The 26,392-nt window shown below is 40.3% G+C and overlaps 1 protein-coding gene and 1 long non-coding RNA gene across 4 annotated transcripts in view; one reads left to right on the top strand and one right to left on the bottom strand.

The window, feature by feature from the left end:
• Positions 1-18,859, bottom strand: part of cep162 (centrosomal protein 162) — a 53,636-nt gene extending 34,777 nt beyond the window's left edge. For all 3 annotated transcript variants that reach the window (XM_084053323.1, XM_084053324.1, XM_084053325.1), the window contains exons 1-15: positions 18,776-18,859; positions 17,123-17,222; positions 15,998-16,157; positions 11,922-12,083; positions 10,875-11,058; positions 10,259-10,326; positions 10,031-10,092; positions 9,339-9,369; positions 9,009-9,101; positions 6,832-7,059; positions 4,985-5,066; positions 4,342-4,615; positions 3,620-3,899; positions 2,759-2,895; positions 132-305 (exon numbers count right to left, since the gene is read on the bottom strand). In XM_084053323.1, coding sequence (XP_083909449.1) covers positions 132-305; positions 2,759-2,895; positions 3,620-3,899; positions 4,342-4,615; positions 4,985-5,066; positions 6,832-7,059; positions 9,009-9,101; positions 9,339-9,369; positions 10,031-10,092; positions 10,259-10,326; positions 10,875-11,058; positions 11,922-12,083; positions 15,998-16,157; positions 17,123-17,182 — 1,995 coding nt within the window. In that variant the 5' untranslated portion in view covers positions 17,183-17,222; positions 18,776-18,859. The remainder of the gene's footprint in view (positions 1-131; positions 306-2,758; positions 2,896-3,619; positions 3,900-4,341; positions 4,616-4,984; positions 5,067-6,831; positions 7,060-9,008; positions 9,102-9,338; positions 9,370-10,030; positions 10,093-10,258; positions 10,327-10,874; positions 11,059-11,921; positions 12,084-15,997; positions 16,158-17,122; positions 17,223-18,775) is intronic.
• Positions 18,860-22,898: 4,039 nt separating this feature from the next.
• Positions 22,899-24,404, top strand: LOC311039617. The gene is made up of 2 exons (XR_014600180.1): positions 22,899-24,159; positions 24,373-24,404. It is a non-coding gene; the product is annotated as an uncharacterized lncRNA (long non-coding RNA).
• Positions 24,405-26,392: the final 1,988 nt, after the last annotated feature.

Below are 26,392 nucleotides of genomic sequence, written 5' to 3'. Positions count from 1 at the left end.
ACACCTCCGCTTGCGTCAAGGCTGTGTGTGTGTGTGTGTGTGTGTGTGTGTGTGTGTGTGTGTGTGTGTGTGTGTGTGTGTGTGTGTGTGTGTGTGTGTGTGTGTCTGACTGTGTGCGTGCATGTTCATACCTTGCTCTGGAGAACGTAGTTCTCCTGTCTGAGGGAGCTGAGCTCCTCGTTGTGAAGCTGTTTCAGCTGTTCCTCTCTGAGGAGCAGCTCCTTGTCCTTCTGGGCCAGCTGGGCTCTCAGCTCGTCCACCAGGGGGTGCTCCTCTTCAGCCTCCTTCTCCGCCCTGGGCTCCATCTAGCAGAGAACGACCAGATCAATATGAGACGGCCGGCCTGACTCGCTGGTGGTTGTTATATTAGTCCATCCATCAGACCAGATATCGATACCATTCGAGTGGTAGAACCTATATTTAAATTGCTTATAGGGTCAATACAAGTAAATTAATATATGATAGCCTACCCACAGGAGTAGCTTTTCATATTTATTGGACATTTTGTTATTTCTCCCTATTAGGGTATTCACCTTGAACCTAACTAAAACATTTATAACGGTAATAAAATCAATGTGTTTGCATCTATTGACCAGGCATTATGTCAAGGTAACAGAAATAGTGTGAAATAGTATGAGTTCAAAAACACTGTCATCGGGATTTGAAATCTACTTTCCATTCTAGGGAAATGATTCAAAGATGCAGGGTTGAGGAACCTCTGTGTGGATTCTTGTTATTGTGGAAGGGTCAGTGGCTGATGTCATAGAAGGTAGAAAATACAAAAAAGCAGCAGCACATGCTTGTCTACAAAGCATTGATGAATGAGGCTTATCTGGAAAGGCTTTCTTCTCTGGCTAAAAGGCAAACATACAACAGAGGTTCATCTCCTGGAAGAAGAACATGATGTCCATCACTCATGTCACTCTCAGAGCTTTTTGAGAATTCCTCATTTATCATAGAGCTGTTTCCAAGTCTACCTGCACTCTCTCTGAAGCCAACATGGTATTTTAGCTATCTGGCTGTTCTACTTTGATTCATGCTTCTAGAGAAGGCAACTGGATGTAGCACCTTGCATGCACCCAAGAGGGTTAGGGTACTTCAAGTTTACAACTTTCCCAAATCATAATTATTGTGTTATTCATCCGATTGCCTCAAGGCAAGACCTTTTCATTTCCTCCCAACTGCTGAAATTTGAGTGGTTTATGCCCCTCAAAGGTTTCAGACTTAGACCTTTAGACCGTCACTGTGCCACAGCAGGTGAAAATTGCCCACTCAAGCCCACTCCAGAAGCACTTTGCGAGCAGTGGAGGTAGCACTAGTCCTGCTTGAGCATGCTGTTTGAGCATGCTTGAAAGCCCGCTTGGAAGTGGCATCTTCACATAAGAGTGCAGTGTGGGATGATTTTCTTTTGATTGACGATAAAACAGTGCAATGCAAATTGCACAACACAAGGTATGCACATCACTCTTCGTCAACATCAGTGATGTTAAATCACATTAAAGCGAGACACCCAGTCCCAAAGCCTGCCCTTCACCCAAGCAAACCAGAATGGCAGACTTCACCGTGAAACCTCGCCATTGTGATGACCGGCAGGCAGAAAAGATCACTGATTTGACAGCCAAGATGATAGCCAAAGATATTATGCATACTATTAGCGTTGTTGAGCGGAAAGGCTTCCGTGAGCTGATGGCATTTCCAGAATACACCGTGCCCTTTTGCCAAACAATGACAGCGCGACGAGAGAGAGAACATACACTGAGGTAACCGGAACGATCGCCCCAAAACACACTCTCCCCCATTTTTTTACCGAGGTTACGTGTACCTGGTGGCGACCGTTCCCAGGTCAACGGATATCATCAGGGGCGACCGTGTTTTGGGGCGAGCACTCTTCGATGAGGTTACCGGAACGCTCCGTAACCGTAAGATGTTATAAAAGTTTATATCCAGGGCATGAGGCCATATAGCTACATATTGTTGAACGTGTTGTGTTGTTACTATTATTATTTGGCATCGGGATGGAGAGCTCTGTCTGACATTATTCATTATTTGTCAAACATCGGCCTCGTTAGTTAGGCTGCTGTAGCCTACGGATTAAACAAGTTTTCTGTGTTTAATAAACACATATTGACAAAATAAAGTCTCATTTTTATTATCATTAGGGCTTTGATGCAAATTCTAAACATGGGTGCAGCTGCAGAAGTTGTGGTGCTTAAGGAAAGCTCAGTTTGGCTCTCCTCTTAACCGCTGCGCAGCAAAAAAAAAGAAAAATCGATCAATCGACACATCGATAAATGCCCTCGACACGTCGACTCGCAAAATATGAGTTGTTTCCCATGGACTATATTCATTTGTGAATTGAATGAATTGTAAGAAATAAGAACTCAGGGTTTCTTCTTGTTTACAGGCACGGAGGTAATCAATTGAACATAGTCTGACTGTTTATAAAAAACTATAAGGCATTGTGTGCAAACGTTGCAAGGTTTTACTTAATTTCCAGCACATTTTAGAAACAGAACTTCTGGAATAAGGCAACCAGTATTCAATATTGAACCATTTCCCCATTTTTTTCTGGTGTTTAGAATTCGAATTAGCCTGGAAACCAGACAAATCTGTTTAGAGTGAATCATTTGCTCTCTGTGTTTTCATCTGGTCATGCCAGGATACTTTAGGATAGGTGTTATGCTGTGGAATTTAATTCCCTAGCTTACATTCTACCTTCATATAGATTATATATTAGCCACGTAACAGCATGTCTTACGTTCTTCTCTGTAGCATGGTTTGTCTGTCTGCTTTCCTGTTGAACTTGGGTATCATGGGTAGCTGCAGGGATGTGGAGACTGCCTGTGTCGATCTGGTGCTGTAGGAATGCTATCAGCTCCCTGCTCGCCCGCACCTCTGTAAATGAACACAACCAAAACACTGATGTCAATAGCGGAGCGACGTGAACTATGAAGTGACAAGCCACGAAAAGACAGACAAACTAGAGCCCGACCGACTGATAAAGGATTTTTGGGTCCGATACCGGTCCCGATTATAGAGTCGTGTGATGTTGTGAACAATAATTTGTCAAAATCTATTTGAATAAATTTGAAGAAAAACAAAATATTTTTCTAAAATATTCAATTCAGAAATAGTGACTACAAGCTCACACCGTTTCGCTTCACAACACAACGCGTTGTGAGCTTGTAGATTGGTAATTTTGGAGAACTTTTGAAAAATGCCCAAAATAGGTTCACCAGGTCGAAAGTGGTTAAAAATCAGTATGCATCGGCTGAATAATCGGTCTGACTCTACTGTGTGTGTGTGTGTGTGTGTGTGTGTGTGTGTGTGTGTGTGTGTGTGTGTGTGTGTGTGTGTGTGTGTGTGTGTGTGTGTGTGTGTGTGTGTGTGTGTGTGTGTGTGTGTGTGTGTGTGTGTGTGTGTGTGTGTGTGAGTGAGTGAGTGAGTGAGTGAGTGAGTGAGTGAGTGAGTGAGTGAGTGAGTGAGTGAGTGAGTGAGTGAGTGAGTGAGTGAGTGAGTGAGTGAGAGAGAGAGAGAGAGAGAGAGAGAGAGAGAGAGAGAGAGAGAGAGAGAGAGAACGCCCATAACAAGGCATCTGTAGTAAGTCCTTCTCTCTGACCTTGGGTGTCCTCCGAGGGTCTGGGTCCGGGGCTGCGGTGCGAGGCCTGTCTGTCCTCCGTAGGTTTGGGTTTGGGTCCGGGGCTGCGGTGCGAGGCCTGTCTGGCGGCTTGTGGCTTCCTCTGGGCGAGGGAGGATGAGGTTCCTGCACTTCCAGGTTTTGAGAACCTGGAGGCTGTGGTTGGCCTGCCCTCCACTCTTCTACCTCTTGCAGGGGCCACAGAGGGTTTCCTGGGTGAAGAAGTGGGGGGCCCGCTGAGGCTTGATCCACGTGGTGGGGCCTGCACCAGAACACATTTATTTATGATTAAAGGCAATGTATTTATGCTACAAGAACAAGTGCAATCACATTTAGGGCTGCAACTATAAATTATTCTATCAATTACTTTTTTGATTATTCAAATAATCGAGAAGCACGTTTGTTTGTTTGTTTTATTTATAATATGTTTTTATATTTTAATCTTTGCCTATAATGACATGCCCAAAATAGGGATGCCATGTTGAAAGTCGATAACTACTGCAGCCCCATTTCACAGTCCATTTATGCTACTCGAGTAATCGATTATTTCATAAAAATCGATTACTTTTTAATAATGATTTATATCGATTTGTTCAATTAACTGTTGCACCCACATTTTTCTGACCAAACTGAAATCAAAATATCATCGTGACCATTTTAACAGCTGATGCCCCCCCACCCCAGGGCAGGTCCTTTTCTGTCACCTGTTGTTTCTTATCTTTGCTGGCCTGAGTGGACGACGGTGCTGGAGGGGCGCTGCTGTCTTCCTGGTCCTGCATCAGTCTCTCCATCTCCTCTCTGATGTTCCACGTCAACGCCTGGAGAGGAGGCCCCGGGGAAGGAGGAGGGCTGCTCGGCCTGCCCGCCTCCCTCTTCCCCACGGCAGACACAGGCTGTCTGGACTGCTGCTCGGGGCTGGACCCTGGGGATCTCTTCTCCGACGAGATGTCTGCCTTGTCTGGGTAAAGTTCTACACCACTGAAAGAAAAGCAAACAACAAACAAACAAACAAAACTGAGCCTTATTTAGGGTCGAAGTGAGAACTGTCAAATGAGATTGTTTTTTTTTGTCCTTGTTTTTTTTTATTTAGAGAAGCGAATACTTTTTTACCCTCTTTTTCTCCCCAATTTAGTCGTTATGCCAATTGATTCCTCACCACGCACATTTCTGTGTTGTCACTGCCGAACACGGGGCAATCGTGTTCGCATAGACGCCCGACAAAGCCGGTTGCACCATGGTGGATTTGAACCCACAATATCTGTGGTGGGCAGGGACTTTTTAGCACTGCGCCACCCGAGTGCGGTCCAATGTGACTGTGATGTAATGTTGTGTGTGTACTGTACTGACGTAGCGGGCTGGAGGGTGAAGCCTCTGATGTGCTCCATCTCTGGTCTGATCGGCCTCATCAGCTCTTCTGCAGTGGGCAGCTCTGAGAAAACACACCAACACATTCAGATGGGGGGGACATACAGTACCGTATCTAGACATCAAGCCTGTGTCCAAATTCACTCAGCCACTTTGTAGTGGTGTCCGAATGTATAGTGGTAATTATTATATATACTAAATAGAGTGGACTCATCTTATCACAAAATGCTAAGTAGGATACAACCAATGGTCACTATCGAAAGAAAAATGCTGATGTTTATCTGCTACACAACAGCAATGACGTCATTAACGACGACCCGAGTAGTGTCCGACACTTTTTTTTTAAATTTAGCTGGTGGTGAGTTTACTTTATTGTCCTCTAAACAGAACTCCCTATAATGGGTTAGTAGGGCGTAGTGAATGATTTCGGACCCAGCCCAAGTAATGTACAGTCATTATGGGGGCAGTGGTAGAAAAAGTACTCACATTTTGTACTTAAGTAAAAGTATCAATACTGCAATGTAGAAATACTGTTACAAGTAAAAGTCCGGAATTAAAAATTGACTTGAGTAAAAGTACACAAGTATTGGTATCAAAATGTACTTAAAAGTACCAAAAGTAGAAAGTACTCATAATGCAGAATGTACCATTTCAAATTTTCATATGTATAAAAATCTTTGGAAAATAGCAGATCTACAAGCTCACAATGTGTCGCGATGAGACGCATTGTGAGCTTGTAGATCGGCTATTTTCAAAAGGTCAGAAATGTTAATAGGGCTGAAGTGGTTACATGTATGTTTTGTAATAATAATCAAAATCTACAAAGTAACTAGTAACTAAAGTTTTCAAATAATTGTAGTGGAGTAAATGTACAATAATTGCCTCTGAGGTGTAGTGGAGTAGAAGTAAAAGTACTGAAAATTGGAAATACTTCAGAAAAGTAAAAAAAAAACTCAAAATTGTACTTAAGTACAGTACTTGGGGGCGGCCATAGCTGAGTGATTAGTGAGCCTGCCTAGGGAGCCAGAGGCCCTGGTAGCCCTAGGTACGATTCCAGGCCAGGCCAGCAAATGTGTCGATGAAATGAAATTTGTCCCTGAGCAAGACTCTTAACCCCTACTCACAGGCCCTCATTGGAAACAAGACCGCAAGGACTTTCATGAACGGACCTGTTAAAGGAATTATCCTTATCCTTACTTGAGTAAATTTACTTAGTTACTTTACACCTGGGGGTATAACATCCCTTCAAAACATGTAGGGAAAAAAATGTTCTCTGATCCAGGCAATCAGTGCACTGTCCCAATGAATGAGGTAAATCACACCCATATGTGGCTCCTGAGCAGCTCGAGGCAAACGATTCAAAAGTATTTTCAAATCCTACTGTATCTGGTCCGTGTCCCACCCTGGCCCCTGACCTACCTCAAGGGTTCTCAAACTTTTCAGGCCGCGACACCCCAAAATCATCATATTTGAACTGGGGACCCCCCACCCCAACAAGCACTTGGAATTGTAGGCATTACATTTAGTTTGATTCCACAGATAAATATTGTGAAAATAGCAGATCTACACGCTCACAACGCCTTGCGGTGAGCTTGTAGATTGGCTATTTTCACGTTTGCCTATTCCTTACGTAATATTTGACAATTTGGCCAACTTGGTACACAATTAAATTGTAACTTTAGAAATGTGCCGATACCCTGTATACACTTATACTGTGTGTTGGCTTGTTTACTGTTGAGTGAGAAAACAATAATGCACATGAAGCATATCATCTGGGGACCCACCAACATAATTTTGGGACCCCTCCAGTTTGGTAACCCTTGACCTACCTGACTCTGTGGTGGAAGCGTGTTGGAGCGTTCCTCTGGAGGAGCGCTCAGGAGGGGAGGTGGGTGGAGAGGGCCTGCTGATGCTCCTCCCACCACTCCTCTCTGGGGACGTCGGGCGGTGTTCACCGCGGTGGTCCTCAGAGTTCTCTGCAGAATGGCTGATGTTCCTGTAGGCTTCGTGGAGGGCCTCCATCTCACTGCCTCCACTCTGCCCATAGGACTGGACCGCTGGGAAAAGGAGGCCCGATTAACCCATTAAGATCTGAGGCCGATTCTAAGTCTTCTAAATCCTAACAGTTTCCTGAAAAAGCTATGTTGCTATGGCTCAAACTATTTCATGTCGAGGATCCCCCAAAATTAAATGTATTTGGCCGAAGACCCCCATCTCAAAATATTTTGTGCCAGGGACCCCCAGAAGCAAAGATTTTAGTTAAATGTATGTTAAAAAAAAAAATATATATATATATATATATATATATATATATATATATATATATATATATATATATATATATATATATATATATATTCACGTTTAGTTGAAATATACACACACAAAGATTTGTCACGATTTTTCAAAAGTAGCAGATCTACAAGCTCACAGGGAGATTATATATCTGCTATTTTTTTGCCAACCAATGTGCTATATCTCTGCTGTCCGGCAGAAACCAGCTAACTCCAAAATGTACATTTTTCAGGAAATGACAAATACAAAACAAAGAGTGGAGTTAGGAGGTTTTGTTCATCATTGATAAGAACAGCTAAATGGACCTCCAAGCCCACAATGAGGTTGCTATGGTTCTCAAACTATTTCATGTCAAGGATCCCCCAAAATTAAATTTATTTGGCCGCAGACCCCCACCTCAAAATATTTTAGTCAAAAGGGGGTCAAAACCAGCTAACTCCACCCCCCTTTGGAGGAGTTAGCTGGTTTAGCAGAAAGTTTGAGGATCCAATGGAGTTAGCTGGTTTTGTCAGAAGCACTTTTTAATACTTTTCATTGGTTCAATATTTTTTTTAATTAACACACAGACGTAAAGGGTGTTCAATGGCCCTGATTTATGGAAATAATGCAAAAGCAGAAAAATGGAGTTGCTGCCGGACAGCATATTATATATAGCTAAAATCTTAACTAATTAACACCAACTCAGGGCTGCAACGTATAAATTATATCGACATTATATCAATATTATGATATGAGACTAGATATTGTGTGGGATTTTTGATACCTGATTTTAATAACGTATGCCCTATTTTATACTTTAAAAAAAAACAGAAACGTAAAAAACATAATACGATCTACAGGCTCACAAGGTGTCGCATCGAGATGCGTGTGAGCCTGTAGAATGGCATCGAGGTATCTGGTCAGAAATTTTGTGATAATTGATTCTGTCCATATCGCTCAGCCCTGCACTGACTGCATAATCACAATATAAATCATAACTAAATAAAATGAAGCCACTTTGATCTGTTATTTCACCATGTACACAAAGGTAAAAATACCTGGGCAATTCAAAAGAGATTAGATAAATAAAATACTGGAGCACTCGACTGGCTCTGCAGCATGTTTTATTTGCAGGGGTGACTGAGGTTTCTTGACTTGCATCTTCCTCTGAGGAAGACCCAGTATTTTATGTGGTTAGTTTCTTTTAAAGTGCACAAGTATTTTTATTGTTTATATTCGTTGAGCACCAAGCCCTTCTACCCACAACTGGCCACAAGAAGTGCGTTGGACTCCTTCTCTTTGTGAGTTCACCATGTATATCAGCAGTGCGACTGTATGATTGATGTACTAGTCAGTGGTTCTCAACCTGTGGGTGGGTCCCAACGTGATTTTGGTGGGATCCCCAGATGACAGTGAATTGACAATTTAAGGACTTTTAAGACATTTTTAATACCTTTTAATAAAAAGAAAGATAGAAAAGAAAAAGACCATTACTGCATCAAAAGTAATCAGCAAACTATACTATAAGAATTGGTGAAAGTGAAATCGCCAAATTGTCAAATAATATAAGAAAGATAAATACTCGGTTCCACAGATAAATATTGTGAAGACAGCAGATCCACAAGCTCACAACGCCTTGCGCTGCGAGCGTTGCGAGCTCAAATATGATTATTGGGGAGGGGGGGGGGGGGCTGAGAACCTCTGCACTAGTCTAGGCCTAAGTTTGCCTTACCTGGTAAAACAGCCTCTATGTCCACTGGCTCCCTCTTGTCTTCTGCAGGCGTAGGGCCTCTACTGGTGGAGTCCAGCAAACTGTCCAGAGAAACTGAGACACAAACTACAGTCAGAATAACCAACCACTACTGTCCTGGTTCAATTTCAATGTATAGTCGTATTGGGAGATGATCATGTGTTGATCCCACCCACTATTGGCCATATTCACACAGCAGCCATTTATGTGCGTACTTCATACTTGGTTGGGGGTCAAAGCAAAATGGCCACCATGTGAATAAGGTCAATGATTCAGACATAATTACAATGTCTGTTATTATTATGTTTTTACCTTTGGCAGGGAGGGGAGACCTTTCAGGTTTCTGAAAATAAAGAGAGGAGACAAACTATTGAGTTACCTGGTTACTTACCATGGTCTGTCACACACATTGAAATTCATTTAATTTTAATTGAAAACCAAATCCAAAGATTAGAAAAAAAAGCTGAAGTGTAACAGCGATCTGTCCCACCACATCAGCTTAACAACTGATCACAGTTCCATTTTTCAAGTACCCAACACCATTAACCCATTAAGACCTGAAGCCGATTCTACGAATGTCTTCTAAATCCCAACAGTATTCTGAAAAATGTATGTTTCTATATCAGTGGTGCTCAAACTTTTTCATGTCAAGGACCCCCAAAATTATATGTATTTGGCCGCCGACCCCCATCTCAAAATATTTAGTTCCAGGGACCCCCAGAAGCAAAGATTTGAGTTACAAATGTTTGCTTTAAAACAATATATATTCAAAGATTTGCACACATTTTCACGATTTTTCAAAAATAGCAGATATACAAGCTCGTAGCGCGGCACTCGGTGCCGTGCTATGAGCTTGTATATCTGCTATTTTTGAATAGCCAAAGTGTAAAATAATGCTTTTTAGCACAAATCTAAAAAGCGCCACAGATGCGTCCAAGGTCTCAAAGGGTTAACAGTCAGAGGGGACAAACCGTTCACCTTCGCTGCTCTGATCTTGACTTTACCTCCTCCGGCGTCTCCTTCCCGCTCCCTTCATCTTCAAAGTCCTCGCTGTAGTGTGGGGAGGCTGCAGGTGTCAATAAGGGGAGACAGTTACTCTAATGAGCTCTGAGTGAAGATGGATGAAGAAACATGAACGTGCACAGAGGAAGGAAGATAGGAGGCGGGGAGGTGAGGTAAGGCAAGCCAGAGACAGAAACAATGACAAACTTGTCTGTCATTGGTTTTCATACCTGGACAGCTTCTGTCAGTCTCCATGAATCTGTCCTCCCTTTTATCTTCTTCAGCCTGCTCAAGTTTCCTGGGAAAAAAGTACATCCGTCTTCATTTAACCCATTTGTGTCAAGGACCCCAAAATTGAGTGAGTGAAATATATACGTATGTATGTAGACTAAAATTCAAAATGTTCCCAAACATTTTCAATATTTTTCAAAACTTTTCAAAAATAGCAGATGTACAAGCTCGTTGCGCTCGCGACGCGCTGTGAGCTTGTATATCTGCTTTTTTTTGAGAACCACTGTTCTATTCTGAAAAACGTATGATGCTTTATATATACAATCTAACATGACACAGATGCATTCCCGGCTTTAGCTTATACGTTGTTATACCTTTAAAACCGGGAAAGCATCTGCGTCATTTTAAATGTTGCTATGTACATAGCAAAAGGATTTTTATTTTATAATTAAAAAAATACTTTAGAAGCCGTTTTTAAAATCGGCCTCAGGTCTAAATGGGTTAAGTAACATGAGCAAAGAGGCTCACAGGCTTTGCATCTGTGAGTGGAGATCATGCATTACATGTAGTGCGGTGGAACCTCCGTGGGGCACGCGCCTGGGGCTGGGGCCGTACCTGAGTGTGAGGCCGGTGTTGGTGCCCATAGAGTCCAGCTCTCTGTTTAACTTGGAGTAATCGATGCTGGAGGTCGCCTCCGCTTCTAGCTGCGCAAAGAACCTGGCCTTCTCCTCTTCTTCTTCCAGGGTGTCCATGCAAACGCTCGCCGTGACCACGACTGGACCCGATGCCATCGCTGACTCTTTACACACAAAGGGGAGAAACAAAGAAATAAGTGTATTTTGTACTGTACATGCGGAAGGAGCTTGCTGGTTGGTCGGTCAGGGAGTCACGGGGACCAATCAAAATGGACGGTCACAATGGACCGTCACCTGGGGATTCCCTTTTTAAAAAGTTGGCTGGAAAAGTGTTGAAAGTGACAGATGCAAAATGAGATGTACCAGCCACAGTAGCATGCATACAAATAAATAATTTAGCTTCCTTTGCTGTACATGTCGCTTATACCCAAGTTAAAACATATTTGAGCGTCATTGTCACGCACCGAAAATACAAGCCCACAAATACAAGCCTTGTGCGCTTGCATGGATTAAAGTAACATTTAATCTCACGACTGAAAATGTCCTAATGTGCGATTTGTGAAACACTGTGAAAGGATCCCCCACACACACTAGCGCCGATTCCTAAACAATGAATACAATATGTAAAATTGTGATGCTTTAGTAATATTGTTCCTGCTGTTCTACATACTGCCAACCATGTGAAGAAATCACAATTCAGGCTTTAACCTTTGCTTTTATATGAAATATCCGAGACGAATAAGATATTATGGAAGATGCTTCCGAACATATTGCTAGTTTGACCACTTCGAATGCTCTAATCTTAAAATAACCGAAAATAGCCTTTCTACAAGCGCATTGAGAGCTTGTAGATCGGCTATTCTTGCTGCACAACATGCTTCCATAGGAGACATGCTGGCTTCCATGGAATCCAAATGACTGAAATCAGTCTTGGTGACTGAGAACTTTAATCCATGCGCTTGTAATTTAGATCGGCTATTTTTGGTGCATGACCATGGAGCACAAATAAGTGTAACTCAGACTTTACCGTCAGCCTCTAGACTGTCCCTGCAGATGAGGGCCGAGTCTGTCCCTTCTTCCTGTCTGAAGGCCTGGTCTCCTGGACGCTGCTCCTCTGCCTCCTCTTGGATCGACTGGGACTTTCTCAGAGACTTCAGGAAGGACTTACCAGAGCCGGATCCCAGCAGCCCTGGACAAATAAGAGTATTATTTTCTAGATTAAACAAATAATGTAGATTTATGCTTGGAGGTAGGGCTGCAACAGTTTATCAGGTTTTTAAGGGGAACAGTTACTCAGTTATAACAAATAACCAATTTGATTTTGTATATATAAATATATAAAAAAAAGTATTTTGTATATCTGTTTAAAACATGCTTTGTTGATTATTTGATCAATCAAAAAAGTAATTGATGGAATAAGTTAATAATTGATAGTTGCAGCCCTACTTGGAGGTGCAGTCTGGTAAATGTAGCTGGGGGAAGGGAAAGAAACAATAACTTCAAACGGGAGGACCTCAAAGGAGGTCTGAACAATGAACCTATCAGTGTTACATATAGAAATGAGGACCAATGTAATTCCAGTAATGTCTCATCTCTGGCACAGCGAGGGCTACGTTGAAGGTTATTATAGGCACAGGCTGAGAAAACACAAGGGAAATAAATATGCTTTCATCTTAAATTCCCCCAACAGTGCAGAATGACGTGCTATGTCCTGACAAAAAAAACTTGTTTGCCAAGTAATTATCTTTCAGGGGAGAAAAAGCAACAGAAAGCAGCAACAGAATTCAAAGCTTTGTGAGAGAAAATAAACGTTCTTTTTTTTTACCCTTTACAGATTTGTATACTTTTAGTGAAAAGGAAGCAGTGCAAATGGCCTTGGTCAGTTTCAGAATGTTCATATTCAAAGCACAACATACACATATTCAGAGGTAAAGAATTATAATAAAAAAAAAAAAAGGGTTGCCTGGCAATATCCCGCCACTGGTAGCCATAACAACAGTCAGAGAGGGGCAGAAAGTCAATAGAGTACGCTTCTCCAAGTTCACATGAAACGGAGACTTCTACAGAATTGTCCGAACGATTAGTCCAAATAATAAAAGTGTAAATCAAAATGTCGAGGAAATACATGTTCAACAGGCACAAAGCTAAAGGGTCAAAGTAAAGGCCGCTTCTCAGTGTACAGCACTAGAGGTGGTGGAAAAAGTACTAGTGTTATACTTAAGTAAAAGTAGCAATACTGCAATGTAGAAATACTCTGTTAAAAGTAAAAGTCCATAATTCACTTGCACTTAAAAGAACCAAAAGTAGAAAGTACTCATTATGCAGAATGTCCCATTTCACAAGTTTTCAAATGTATAAAATGTATAAAAACTCTTATGAAAATAGCAGATCTACAAGTTCACAATGTGTCGCATCACGACACATTGTGAGCTTGTAGATCGGCTATTTTCAAATGGGCTGAAGTGATTCATGTATGTTTTGTAATGATAATCAAAGTCTACAAATTAACTAATTCCAAATATTGCAACTAATAAAGTTGCAATATTTGGAAATACTCCAGTAAAGTAAAAGTACCTAGAACATGTACTTAAGTACAGTACTTGAGGAAATGTACTTAGTTACTTTACACCACTGACTAGAAGGCACTTGATGACGGGGGAATTTGGGTGTCCTCTCCGGCTAAAATTCGAGTTACCGTCTCCACTGCTGTACTGCTGGGAACCAGTGTCACTGCTGGCCGATGGCATGCCATAAGAGTCCTCATCAGGGGTCCTCCTGCCCCCTGACCCACTGTGGGGACTTAGGGAGTCCTCAGCTGTTTGAGAAGCCTCTTTTAGATCACATTTGCGGGTCTTGTCCGACTGAACAAGCCTCTCCGGAGCTTTGCTACGAGGCGTGGGGACAGGCTTGTGAGGGAGCTCCCCACTGACGGCTGATAGAAAAACCATGGAAAAGGCAGCAGCATGAAGGGACAGAAGGAAGACGTTGATAAGAGAGAGCAGTTCATGAGTGAGAGGAAACATTTAATAGAAAAGGCCGTTCATTAGTGAGAGGAAACATTTTAACCCATTGAGACCGGGAACGCATTTTCATTTTCGTTAAAGTTAACCACTTTAACCTTTATCTTATACTTTTGGCTAATCAAAAATAGCAGATATACAAGCTCCGAGTGCCACGCTATGAGCTTGTAGATCTGCTATTTTTGAAAAAACATGAACATTTTTGCAAATCTTTGAATATATATTTTTCAAAGCGAACATTTGTAACTGCAATCTTTGCTTCTGGGGGTTCTACAAATGTCTTCTAAATCCATTTTTTTTAACAATAGCAACACAGTTTTTTTGTTTCTATTGTTGCAGTGGTTCTCAAACTGTTTCATGTCAAGGGCCCCCAAATTATATGTATTTGGCTGCAGACATCCCATCTCAAAATATGTTGTTCCAGGGACCCCCCAGAAGCAAAGATTTGAGTAAAAAAAAGTTTGCTTTGAAAAACATATATATATATATTCAAAGATTTGCACACATTTTCACGATTTTTCAAAAATAGCCAAAGTATAAAATAATGTTTAAAGTGGTTACACAGATGTGTTCCCGGTCTTAACGGGTTAATAGAAAAGGCTGGCTACGGTCTGAGTTGAAAGACAGACAATCTGGTTTCTCAAGGTGCGTTCACACGGGAGGGCGAAGATATTTTCCCACGTTTGCTTGCTTCATTCACGTGATTTTAGTCGCTGAAGCAAATGTGCTAATTTACTTTGTTTGCCTGTTCGCACAAATTACGCAAATGCTGTCAATCACTGGAAACGGTTCTGAATACTAATACTTGGGTTACATTTGTACACTTCCAGCATTAAATTGACACAGGTTGACACCAGAGTCCCCTGTGCATATTTACTGTCTGCTTTAATGTGCATGCAAACAAAACAAGCCACCGAGTTGGTCTTTGACTCAATAAATTGCTTTTTATTTTTTATTTACTCGAGCCCGACCTCGTCGTCCCTAATAGGTGACAGTTGGACAATAACTACAGGCCGTCTATCCATCCAAGCTGGGGGGCGCATGTCTATACGTCTCTGTTTAGGTGCAGGCAGTTTCATTATTGGTGTATCAAAAAAATCTATAAATATTCACTGAATCTAAAAATATGCAGTGTTGTGACATTTTGCATCTTTGTATTGACTTTGTATATAGTGGGGGGGAGGGGGGTGGGGGGGTCTTTGCCTCCTGTGTGAACACACGTTGAGAGAAATAAAGCACACCACAGGGGTTTAATTGGACCACTTTGCTACTTAAACCTAGTTTGGGCTGTACTGTACTTTAAAAAGGTTAGCACTAAAGTTCTAATGGAGCACATTGGTGCTGATACCCTGTGTAGGTGTGCTTTTTCTTGGCTTGTTCTCATCCTCCTCTGTGTTCTCAGCCTGTGACTTTTTGACTTTAATAAATCTGCGTTTGCGTGCTGGGGAAAGATGGAGAAAAGAAGTGTAAAACAAAAAAAGAAGTAGATAGACAGAAATGTAAAGGTAGTAGCAGTAAAGCTCATTAAAAGCACCCTGCCCTGGTATGGATACACGCTGGCAAACGTGGCGTTTGAGAGACGTACAGCACCCTCTGCTGGCTACACAGACTCAGTGCATTAATATCAGAAAATGGAATGAGACCTCTTGTAATCCAAACCTCAAGACCAAGTTCTAGAATCGAAAAATAAACTTTCATATCCACAGCAGATTCAGGAAAACAACAGATGTAATACTATTGTTATGAGCTATGACTGTTTGGGACTGATGGGGACTGATTGACAGTCTGACTTGGTTGGAACTGGCTACTAAATATTCCTGATAATAAGTATCTAAGTTTTATTTTTAACTAAACCACTGTCCTGGCACCAGTTAATCGTATCACAACATATTCCATCTGACCACTCCAACCTCCTTGGGCCATAGAACTTCCAACGAACCAGTCCAGCCATTATCTAATTTGATTCTCTGCGCTAAAAGTCAGTCACGCATTATATAACATTTGTTCTCAAAAGGGCAAAGGACCCTCTCCACAATCTGGATCGGACCCAGAAATCTGGCATGGGTCGGGCTCTAATTCGTACCTCTGGCTTGTCCTTGGTCACTGTCATCATCATGTTGCCACCATGGTGAAACGCTGGCAGCTGGCTTCTTGGCTGGCTTCTGATAGGCTTTCCCAAGGCTTTCCAGGATGCTGGGTCTCTTAGGAATGGCACCCAGATCCACAGAATCATCTGAAACTGACTGATAGCATAACGTCAGTCAAATATATGTACTGTATGATATCGTCGCTGTCAGGTGGAAAAAAAGTTACTTTTCAGGAAATAGAAAAAATGTGTTCAAATGGATCCAATGTAGTTAATCCTTTTCATTGGTTAAATATTTATAAATCTCTCAAAAATAGAGAAAATAGACGGTTTACAAGCTCACAACGTGTTGCGATGCTATAAGTTGTGATTGATTGAATACTTGATTAACAGTTTGCGGAGACAAGCACAGGGAAGTACAATGGTTCAATACAAGAGGAATAAGAGGATTTTAAACCAAAGAAAGCACTATGGGCTATGGCTTGTTTCCATTGGGGTCCTTCGTACTCAATTCATAGAAACATTTAATGACAGACAAATATACACTAGTATGCAAAACATCATATAAACGGTTTGAAAACACAAACAAAACTATGTACAGTACAGTGAGCTTGTAGATCGGCAATTGTTGCTACTTTTGTGTGACACACACAATATACATAATACACACACACACACACACACACACACACACACACACACACACACACACACACACACACACACACACACACACACACACAATGAAGTAGGGCATTAATTTACAAAAAAAGAAGACATTTCTGCCCAACAGTGATGATATGCAAATATGGAAGGGTTAGACAGAATACATACTGCATACTGTACATGGCTCACGGTTAGTTCTTGGTGTATGAATTAGTGAACAAAATGTGCAGTGCAGTTAAAAGCTATATATAGCAGCATTCCAGATTAGTTACATTATCATACCAAGTATTTTTATATGCATTTTACACACAGAGACACTTCAATGCAATCAACATGAATACACAGGTTTCCGGGGTCATGTCTGCCACACTTATCTGTGATCCTCCCAGGTATCACTACTATGTGAGAACAGAAACTCATAGTGTGATGAAACCTGTGTCAAGAAACCCTTCTCACCTCCTTCAAGAACTGCTCAAACTGCTCATCAAGCTCCTCTTTGGTGCGTCGATGAGACATGGTGCTCACGAGTGTCCCATCTACTGCCTATGGGATGTTCCTGTAGAATCACAATAGAACTCATTACAGACACGATCAATTTAGTCACTCATATGACTCTACAGCTTGTCCAGTGGATTTACTGTAGTTAAAGGCTCACTGACTATGCAACTATTTTTTAATTAATAAAATGTAATTTTGTCCAACTGAATGGTAGAGTATGTTAAACAATACAATATAACGTATACAATTGGGGCGGTTGTATTTTGTCTCCCTGCTCTTCTATTGAGACATTTAGATCGTGTCAAAGGAACATTTTTACCTGATGATCAAGATTCAAATTATCCCCTGCCTGAGGAAGCAGGCAGGCTCTATTAGCTCAATGGTAAAAAATGTCAGAAATTTAGCAGTAATAGCAGGAAACCGGGTTCAAATCCGGAGTAGAAGAGGAAAGTTACATAGTGACTGCTTTAAGGTGACTTTATTCACTTTTAGTCAGATTGAAATGGTGTTAGACAGTATGGCATCCGTAGCCATGAGACTATTTAACGGTATTGATGATACAGGAAATAGCTTTAACCCACCAACAACCCCGCTATTGTAAATAAGAACACAAGCTGGGTTTTGATTACCCTGCCTGGCTGATTAACACCAGATAAATAAATCACAGTTTCTAAATAGATCAACCACAGAGGGAACTAATTTAGATGAAACTATTAGTGATGGACAATTTGGTATTTGTACCAGAAAGATCACATGACCCAAATGCATCTTGATTTACTAAGCTCGTCACACATCAGACTTGACTCATAGTTGCAATGCATGTAAGCTAGCAAGCCCAGAGGGGGGGGGGGGGGGTTCCAAGGGGGTCCCCAGATGATAAGCTATGTGCAACGTTGTTTTCTCACTCAACAGTAAACAAACCAGCATACAGACAGAGTACAGAGTACAAGTGAGTACAGGGTATCTGCACATGTCTGAAGTGACAATTTAAGGACTTACAAAAAATAAAAAAGGAATCAACAAACTATACTATAAAAAATGGTCAAACATTAGCTAAATTGTCAAATATGACCTAAGAAAGAGGCGAAAATTGTGATAATAGCCGATCTACAAACAAAATGATAATGTCTCAACTATCTAAAGCTTGTCAGGGTGGGGAAATATGATTATTCTGGGGGACCTCAGTTCAAATATGATTTTGGGGGGGTCCTCAGTTCAAAAAATATTATTTTGGGGGTGGGTCTCCAGTTCCTATATGATTATAGTACTCATTCTGCATAATGAGTACTTTTAGTACTTTAAGTACATTTTGATAATTTGATTCCAATACTTTTGTACTTTATACTCAAGTACATTTTTATTCCAGACGTTTACTTGTAACAGAGTATGTCTACATTGCAGTATTGATACTTTTACTGTAAAGTTAAAAAAAATGGAATACTTCCACCACTGTTCACAAGCAAAGTGGCTTATCTACAGCTAATCTACTGCAGCCCACCATGACCACTTAGCAACAGAAGCTAACAGACAAACATACAACCTCAGACTATGCTGTTCATCAGTGAAGTGAACCACTACGACACATATATGTTGATAAAACACATAACTCACATAAACTGTCCAGCTTTTTGATTGTTAAGGCTCTACTAGCAGACTGTAGCAGTTTGTTAGATGTTATTGTGCAGTAGTGAGTGGTGGTCTGTGTGTCAGTGTTGCCAGAATTTGCGAGAGAAACAAGCAACCAGGTCTATGAAAACTAGCCCGAAAGAAGCGACTTATTAGGCCACATGAGGACTTTATAAAAAAAAATTGACAGTGTTTTAAACATTTGAACACATATCTGGAAAGGGGGTCCCAGTTATTTTCAAAATAAATATTATATTTACAAGCAACTTCACAGAAAAACAAGCCCAAAGTCGCGGATATTAAGCGGACATGGCAACGCTGCTCTGTGTGGCTTGGCTGTTCCCGCGACAACGGCCGGGAAAGAAAGGCAAGCTGATTGGCTCAGAAACATGTTGCGTCAGAGGGCCGACAGACCAATGGGACTGACGGGTGGACTGGCAAGCGTGGCCCACAGTCACGTGACTACCGTCAGTCTGTCACGTGACCACCAGTCAGTCACATGACCAACACACACAGACTATGATTTGCAGTTTCTCAGTGATTCTCTTGTTTTGGTTTTATTCCATAGATGGTAAAAAACAAACGTAAATAAAATGTTTCATGTTTTCTTTGGCAATATAAACGTATGTTTTATCTAGCTCTGGTCCAGACCAGAGCGTTAGCGAGTTCTCCAGTTTTCTTATCATGCCAATAGCCTAAAGCCCCTTTGAATTGATTTGAATGGAATTGATTCACTCACACTGTATATATAGTACCTTTATTAGAAGGATAACCCCCTTGCGATGTATCGTCTCATTTTCGAGCACAAATGAACAGGGCATAGAATACACAAATACAACAAGATACATCCATGCAGACAGACAAGACAATACTTTACATACAGTAGCTCAAAGTTTGACACACCCTGGGCTACACTGCACATCCCCCATCTGAGGAATTTAACACACAGTACACACCCAACACAAAATCCAGTGTGGGGGTCGTCTGGTGTGGGGGTCTCTCTTTATTCTATCCTATCCTGTTCTGTTCAAAGGGCCTTAATTGACATGAGAAACATAGTATACATTGCCAAAGCGAGTGTGAAATAAAACAATCAAAACTGTATGAAATGTATCTACAATTAATAGGAATAAATGGAATAAAATGTGTAAACAGCTGCCTGTGTGTCACATTGTAATTGCGCAGTCACTGTGAAAAAAAGCTAGTTCACAAAAGAACTGAGCATTTGCGTTGTGGAATTAGCCGTTTTTCTTTATAGTGTACAAATGGAACCAAATGGGGTCTGTTTGTTACAGAACCTTAAGGGTCCATTTGGTTCCTATCAATACATTATTTAGTTGCTGGGACTCACTGGCACCCCAACCCCCTCCCTGGGTTACAGTACATGCTTTAATTGCATTTCACACTTTGCTTTGGCAACAATGTAAATGTAAATGAAGCTTTCCAGGACAAAAGGCCCTCAGAATTTGAACTGGGGACTGGGGGGTATAGGTTTAGTAGTGTTAAAGAAGAGACATACTGGTTTAGCAGGCTCAAATTACAACTGGTCTTAGATTCCTACCCCCACTAACTTGCCCCCCCCTACAATCTCTGTAAATATGTTTCAGCTATTGGAGATTTTACCGTTCTGTAATGTATGTATTGTAGCCTATGTCTTGCTGATGAATTGAGCACAATGACCACAATGGACCAGGGATTTTAGTGTTATCCTTTTAGCATAACTTTTGACTGTGCTGTGAACAATCAATAAAATATTCAATCAATAGTGAAAGAGAGACTAAATTAGCCTACAGTATGATACAGAAACTCCCACAACAGTTGAGTTCTCAGCTAAAACATTGCTTTTGTCTGGAGATATGTCAGACTGATTACTATTACTGATTACTGATTATTGATGACTACATCTGCTCTCTTTTACCCATTTATAGTCTATGCGTTACCCAGTAGTCCTACTAAACAATAGCAGTGGTGGAAAGTAAAGTACATTTACTCAAGTTTTTACTTAACTGGAGTATTTCCAATTGTCTGTACTTTTACTTCTACCCCACTACATCTCAGAGGCAAATATTATACTTTTGCTCAACTACAATTATCTACTTACTAGTTACTTTGTAGATTTTGATTATTTTTTTTACAAAACATACCCACATCAGTACTTTCTACTTTTAGTACTTTAAGTACATTTTGATGCCAATACTTTTGTACTTTGACTCAAGTACATTTTGAATTCTGGACTTTAACTTGTGACAGAGTATTTCTACATCCTAGTATTGATACTTTTACTTAAGTAAAACATTGTGGGTACTTTTCCACCACTGAACAATAGGCAGTACTTAACACCAACTGTAGGAGGCAGGATTATGCCAACGGGCATCTGCAAGTCTGCCGGAAACACAGAAGAAAAGGAAGATTCTCGATGTTGGGTCTTCTTTTTCTTGGCGCATGTATACTTTGGCCTCACCACCATTTTGGTATGAATGACTAGTGGTTTAAAGTAACTAAGTACATGTACTCAAGCACAAATTTTAGGTATTTGAAAATAGCAGATCTACAAGCTCACAACGCATCACGATGCAACGCGCTGTGAGCTTGTAGATCTGCTATTTTCAAAAGATGTTTTATGCATTTTGAACTTTTGAACTGGGACATTCTGCACAATGAGCACTTTTACTTTTAGTACTTTGAGTACATTTTGATACCAATACTTTTGTACTTTTAGTAAAGTAAACATTAAACATTGAACTCCGGACTTATAACAGAGTGACATTGCAGTATTGATACTTTTACTTAAGTAAAGAATGTGAGTACTTTTACCAACTCTGTAAATGACGCATTTTGAGTTATATGCCGCATCAACAATGGGCAGTACCCTGGCAGTACCCTGTCACCAACAGTGGGAGGCAGCAAATATGCCAACGCAGGGCATCTAAGTCCCCTGGAAATCGAGAAGGAAAAGAACATTCTGGAATGGACAGTGGTGGGAAAAGTAAATGTTTTACTTAAGCAAAAAAATATCAACACTGCAATATAGAAATACTCTGTTGCAAGTAAAAGTCTGGAATTCAAAATCTACTTGAGTAAAAGTGCAAAAGTATTGGCATCAAAATGTACTTAAAGTACCAAAACGTAAAAGTACTCATTATGACATCATGACAGTAATGGCGCAACTTGTTCCTGGTTTTGGAAATTTCTCCATTTACAACCCGTACATCCTACATAAACGTTCAGATTTCAAATATAAAGTGCTGACCCCACGGCCATGGATGTAACAGTTGAAACGCTTGGGTCTAAGTACCCGTATCTTCGTATTGTTAAATAAAAAAACATTTTAATCTGATCATCGGCCATTTTCTCTTAAAGTTATTATGTATCACAGTGCAATACACCTCCCAACCGATAGGATCGCGTTGTTGAAAGCATATGAAGGACATTTTGAGAAAATGGCCACCGATCGGATTCAAATGCTTTTTATTGAATAATACAGAAGATACGCGTACTTAGACTCGGGCGTTTTATTTTATTACATCCGTGGCCGTGGGGCAAGCACTTTATATTTGAAATCTGAACGCTTATGTACGGGTTGTAAATGGAGAAATTTCCAAAACCAGGAACAAGTTGTGCCATGACGCGTGTGACAGACGAGCGTCATGTGAGCCAAGCATAGAGGTATAAGGCTATCATTATGCAGAATGTCCTATTTCAAAATGTATAAATATTATTATTATTTTTTTTAATTTTAAATAGCAGATCTACAAGCTCACAACGCTTCACGATGCGACACGTTGTGAGCTTGTACATATGCTATTTTCAAATAGCCGAAGTAGGGATAAAGTGGTTAATGTAATGTTTTGTAATAATAATACAAACTAACTAGTAACTACATTTTTCAAATAATTGTAGTGGAGTAAAAAGTACAATATTTGATGTAGTAGTGGAGTAGAAGTAAAAGCACAGACAATTGAAAATAATCCTCAAATGTGTACTCATAATTGCAGTACTTGAGTACATGTACTCAATTATTTTCCACCACTGCGTCCTGGAATCGATCTACTTTCTTGGGCGGATGTATACGTGGCCTTATCACCGTGGTGCTATAAGTTCTGTTTGTGACGCAGTTTCCCTGAATCCCCTCACACTTCATTTCACTGCTTTCGTACGAGGTTGTCTTTGCGCAGGTCATAGCGATTTTATTTTTCGTTCTTTATGCTGTCGTCGTCGTGTATCTTTAGTAGCTGCAACCGAAAGATATGCATTTCTTTTCATTTTATTTCACTGAATTTGAAGCCATAGGGATCATTTTGTCTTTTGTTTTGTCAAGTCACTGGTCGTAGCCTACTTGTTAGTTTGCTGCGTCACTAAAGTTTGGTGACGTGTCGTAAGTAGTGGCTTATTCTTATTACAATTTCACTTACCTGCAAATGCCAAGTACAGTAAGTGAGACTAATTTTATGTTGACTTGAAATAAGCTTAATACAGATGTGCGTAGGCTATATATATATCAGCTATGACTATTATTAATAATGCAACAAACAATGGATTGTTGAGACTATCAGCTGTTACATGATAGGGACTGTTAATATGTCCATTATGGATAGATGACGTTACATTGATGTGTGTGTGAAACATTAGCGAGTTTTCAGGCTAAAACAAGAGTCACGAAGTTGCTAGATCGTTCTCTTATCCAGGCAAATCAAAATGGCGCCCAGGCGTCGATTAGGGAGCGCCCAGGGAGGCATGATGCCAGCTGTTTGAAGATGGCAGACAGACAGACAATGTTGGCAGCTGTTATCGATTTAAACATACACGAGGTACAGCTTTTAATTCATGATAATATAAGAATAGAACATCAAACTGTTAATTAACTTTTAAGATAAGAACATTGAACCAAACTCTAGCCAATGTAGGCTACACACAGTGAGACAGTGGTGTAATGATAAGACTGCAGGTTACATTTAATTCAGAAATGGTAATACCTTGATGAGCAGATTAACTTAGTCAACTGACTATGTTAGACATGTTTTAACAGAATAATTTAGTCAACTGACTAGGTTGGACATGTTTGAACAGTAGATTAATTTATTCAACTGACTAGATTAGACCTGTTTTAACAGTGAAGAGTAGATCAACTTAGTCAACTGACTAGGTTAGACATGTAGAGACAGTTGCAGAGTTTCAGTAAGATGGTGGCAGCTGTTGCCAGACAGAAACTATTTTAAAATGGCTTCCATTGTAGCAACGATCTGTAAAATCAACATTCAAGACAAAGAAAAAAAAAGAGGCTAAACATTTTAACTGCAAGGCTTACGTGAAACAAAATATATCCGATCGTCAAGCTATAAAATCAAGAAACAAAAAAAAAAAGATTATTGGTTTAACTGAAGATCGAGATTCAAGATAAAGAAAAAAAAAATTATAACAATACTTGAAACACATTCAAGCTTTGAGATCAGATCAAGATAAAGAAGAAAAAGCTGCAAGATTATTTTTAACGGAAAACTTGAAACGTTAAAGATTTTGTTTTTATTTTGCTCTGAGCAGCCAAGATGTTCTGAATACAAAATGGCATATTGTCAAGCTGTAAGATCAAGATTCAAGAAAAAAAAAAAAAACAAGATTCAAGAAAAAAAAAAACCAAGAGGAAAAAAAAGATTGAAGATAAAGAAAATATTCAAGAAAAAAAAAGATTGAAGATAAAGAAAATATTCAAGAAAAAAAAAGACTCAAGAAAATTTAAGACGAAAGATTTTGTTTTTGTAGTACATTCTCATCAAGCTTTGTATCATTTTTAGCTATTTTGATATGAATACTTGTTACAGAATAGCACCATTTTCAAGCTTGTAATAGCAACATGAAGTTAAGTTATTTTTGCTTTGAGTAGCCAAGATGTACTGAAAACAAAATGGCATCTATTGTCAAGATGTAAGTTAAAAAAAAAAAAAAAAAAAAAAAAAAAGATAAAGAAAATATTACAAGAAAAAAAGATGATAAAAAAATATTAAAGAAAAAGAATATTCAAGAAAAAAAAAAAGATGAAAAGAAAAAAAATGAATATTCAAAAAAAAAAAAAAACTCAAACATTAAAGAGAAATAATTACTGCTTTATTTTTGTTTTGTTATTTGTAGTACATTCTCAAGTTTTGTACCTGAATTGTATCTCTAGCAAACTTGTTAACTAAGAGCCCTTAGTGGTAGCTCTAGGAGTCACAGGCTCAGTTTAACCCATGTGGACTTTTGCTTTGGGTTATTTGTGTCATTTTTGTTTTACACAATTGCTTTAGCGAAGATGGAAGATTTTTTTTTCTTTTTCCCGGCGAGAGAAGGACTGCGTTGTCATAGAGGAAAAATGGACTTAGTCGTTAGAGGAAGATCACAGGACCAGTGGGCGGTGAGGCCATAGGAATCGGGGAGGACCAGAGGCGTTGCCAGGCAGGACCAGAGGGGATCGGGGAAGGAGCAGAGGGACACCAGAAGGCACCAGAGCCGCAGGGCAGGGTAGCAGAACACAGGATGGCCACCAGACCAGTGGAGCAGTCATCCTCCAGTTGTCCCAGAGCCAGCCAGCCAGTGATGGGAGGGTACCAGGCCAGCTACAGAGGGGGTGGGAGAAGGGAACACCAGTATCGTCTAGCTTCGCCAGTGTTAGGAAAAAGCATATTGGTTTGTATATCGGGTAGAGGTATCGCTGTATGATTTACTGGCATCTATTATCCAACTTTCCAGACAAGTCTTTGTAGAACACCATTTCTTGCACAAGCTCTCTCTTCCTTTTCCAGGCGAGCCGGGTAAAGCGTTCTGTCTCCTGGGTCGTCACCCCTCCTAGTGTGTGCTGACGTGAGTGTGGTCGTGGTGTCTGCTGTGGTGTGTGCCTTGGGTCGTGGTAGTGTGCGGACGAGAGGAACATCTTAAGGACTCAAGAAAAAAGGAGAAGAGAAGAAAAAAAAAATCAAAAGAATCTAAAAAAAATTAAGAAAAAAAAAGATAAAGAAAAAAAGATTAAAAAAATTAAAGAAAAAAAGATGAAACATAAAAAAAAAAAGAATTGTTTGAAGAAAACAAGAAAAAAAAGATTAAAAAAAAAAAGATTCTTTATTGTTGCATCCCATTATGCAACTATTTCAGAATACAAGTTTTCTAACTGTTGTGTTGAAATTGTCAAGTTACAGTCTGAATGTGTGAATCTAACAATCCATTAGATATCTCTGCATTTATCTCATGTAAACTTGTTTACTAAGAGCCTTTAGTGGTAGCTCTAGAAGCCCACATGCTCAGTTTAACCCGTGTGGACTTTTGCTTTGGGTTATTGTTTTTTTTATTTTACACAATTGCTTTAGCGAAGATAGAAGATTTGTTTTTTTTCCCGGGAAGAGAAGGACTGAGTTATCGTTGAGGGAAATGGACTTAGTCATTAGAGGAAGATCATCACAGGACCAGTGGGGCGGCGAGGCCATAGGAAGCGGGGAGGACCAGAGGCGTTGCCAGGCAGGACCAGAGGGGATCGGGGAAGGAGCAGAGGGGTTCCAGTCGAGCAGCAGGAAGAAGCAGCCGGGGGACGGGTACCACAGAGGGGATCGGGGAAGGAGCAGAGGGGTTCCAGACGAGCAG

Source organism: Gymnoscopelus microlampas (genome assembly GCF_963454915.1).
Source record: "Gymnoscopelus microlampas genome assembly, chromosome: 3".
In the NCBI taxonomy this organism is placed as follows: Eukaryota; Metazoa; Chordata; class Actinopteri; order Myctophiformes; family Myctophidae; genus Gymnoscopelus; species Gymnoscopelus microlampas.
Note: the sequence above shows the minus strand (reverse complement) of the source record. Positions and strands in the feature narration are given on the sequence as shown.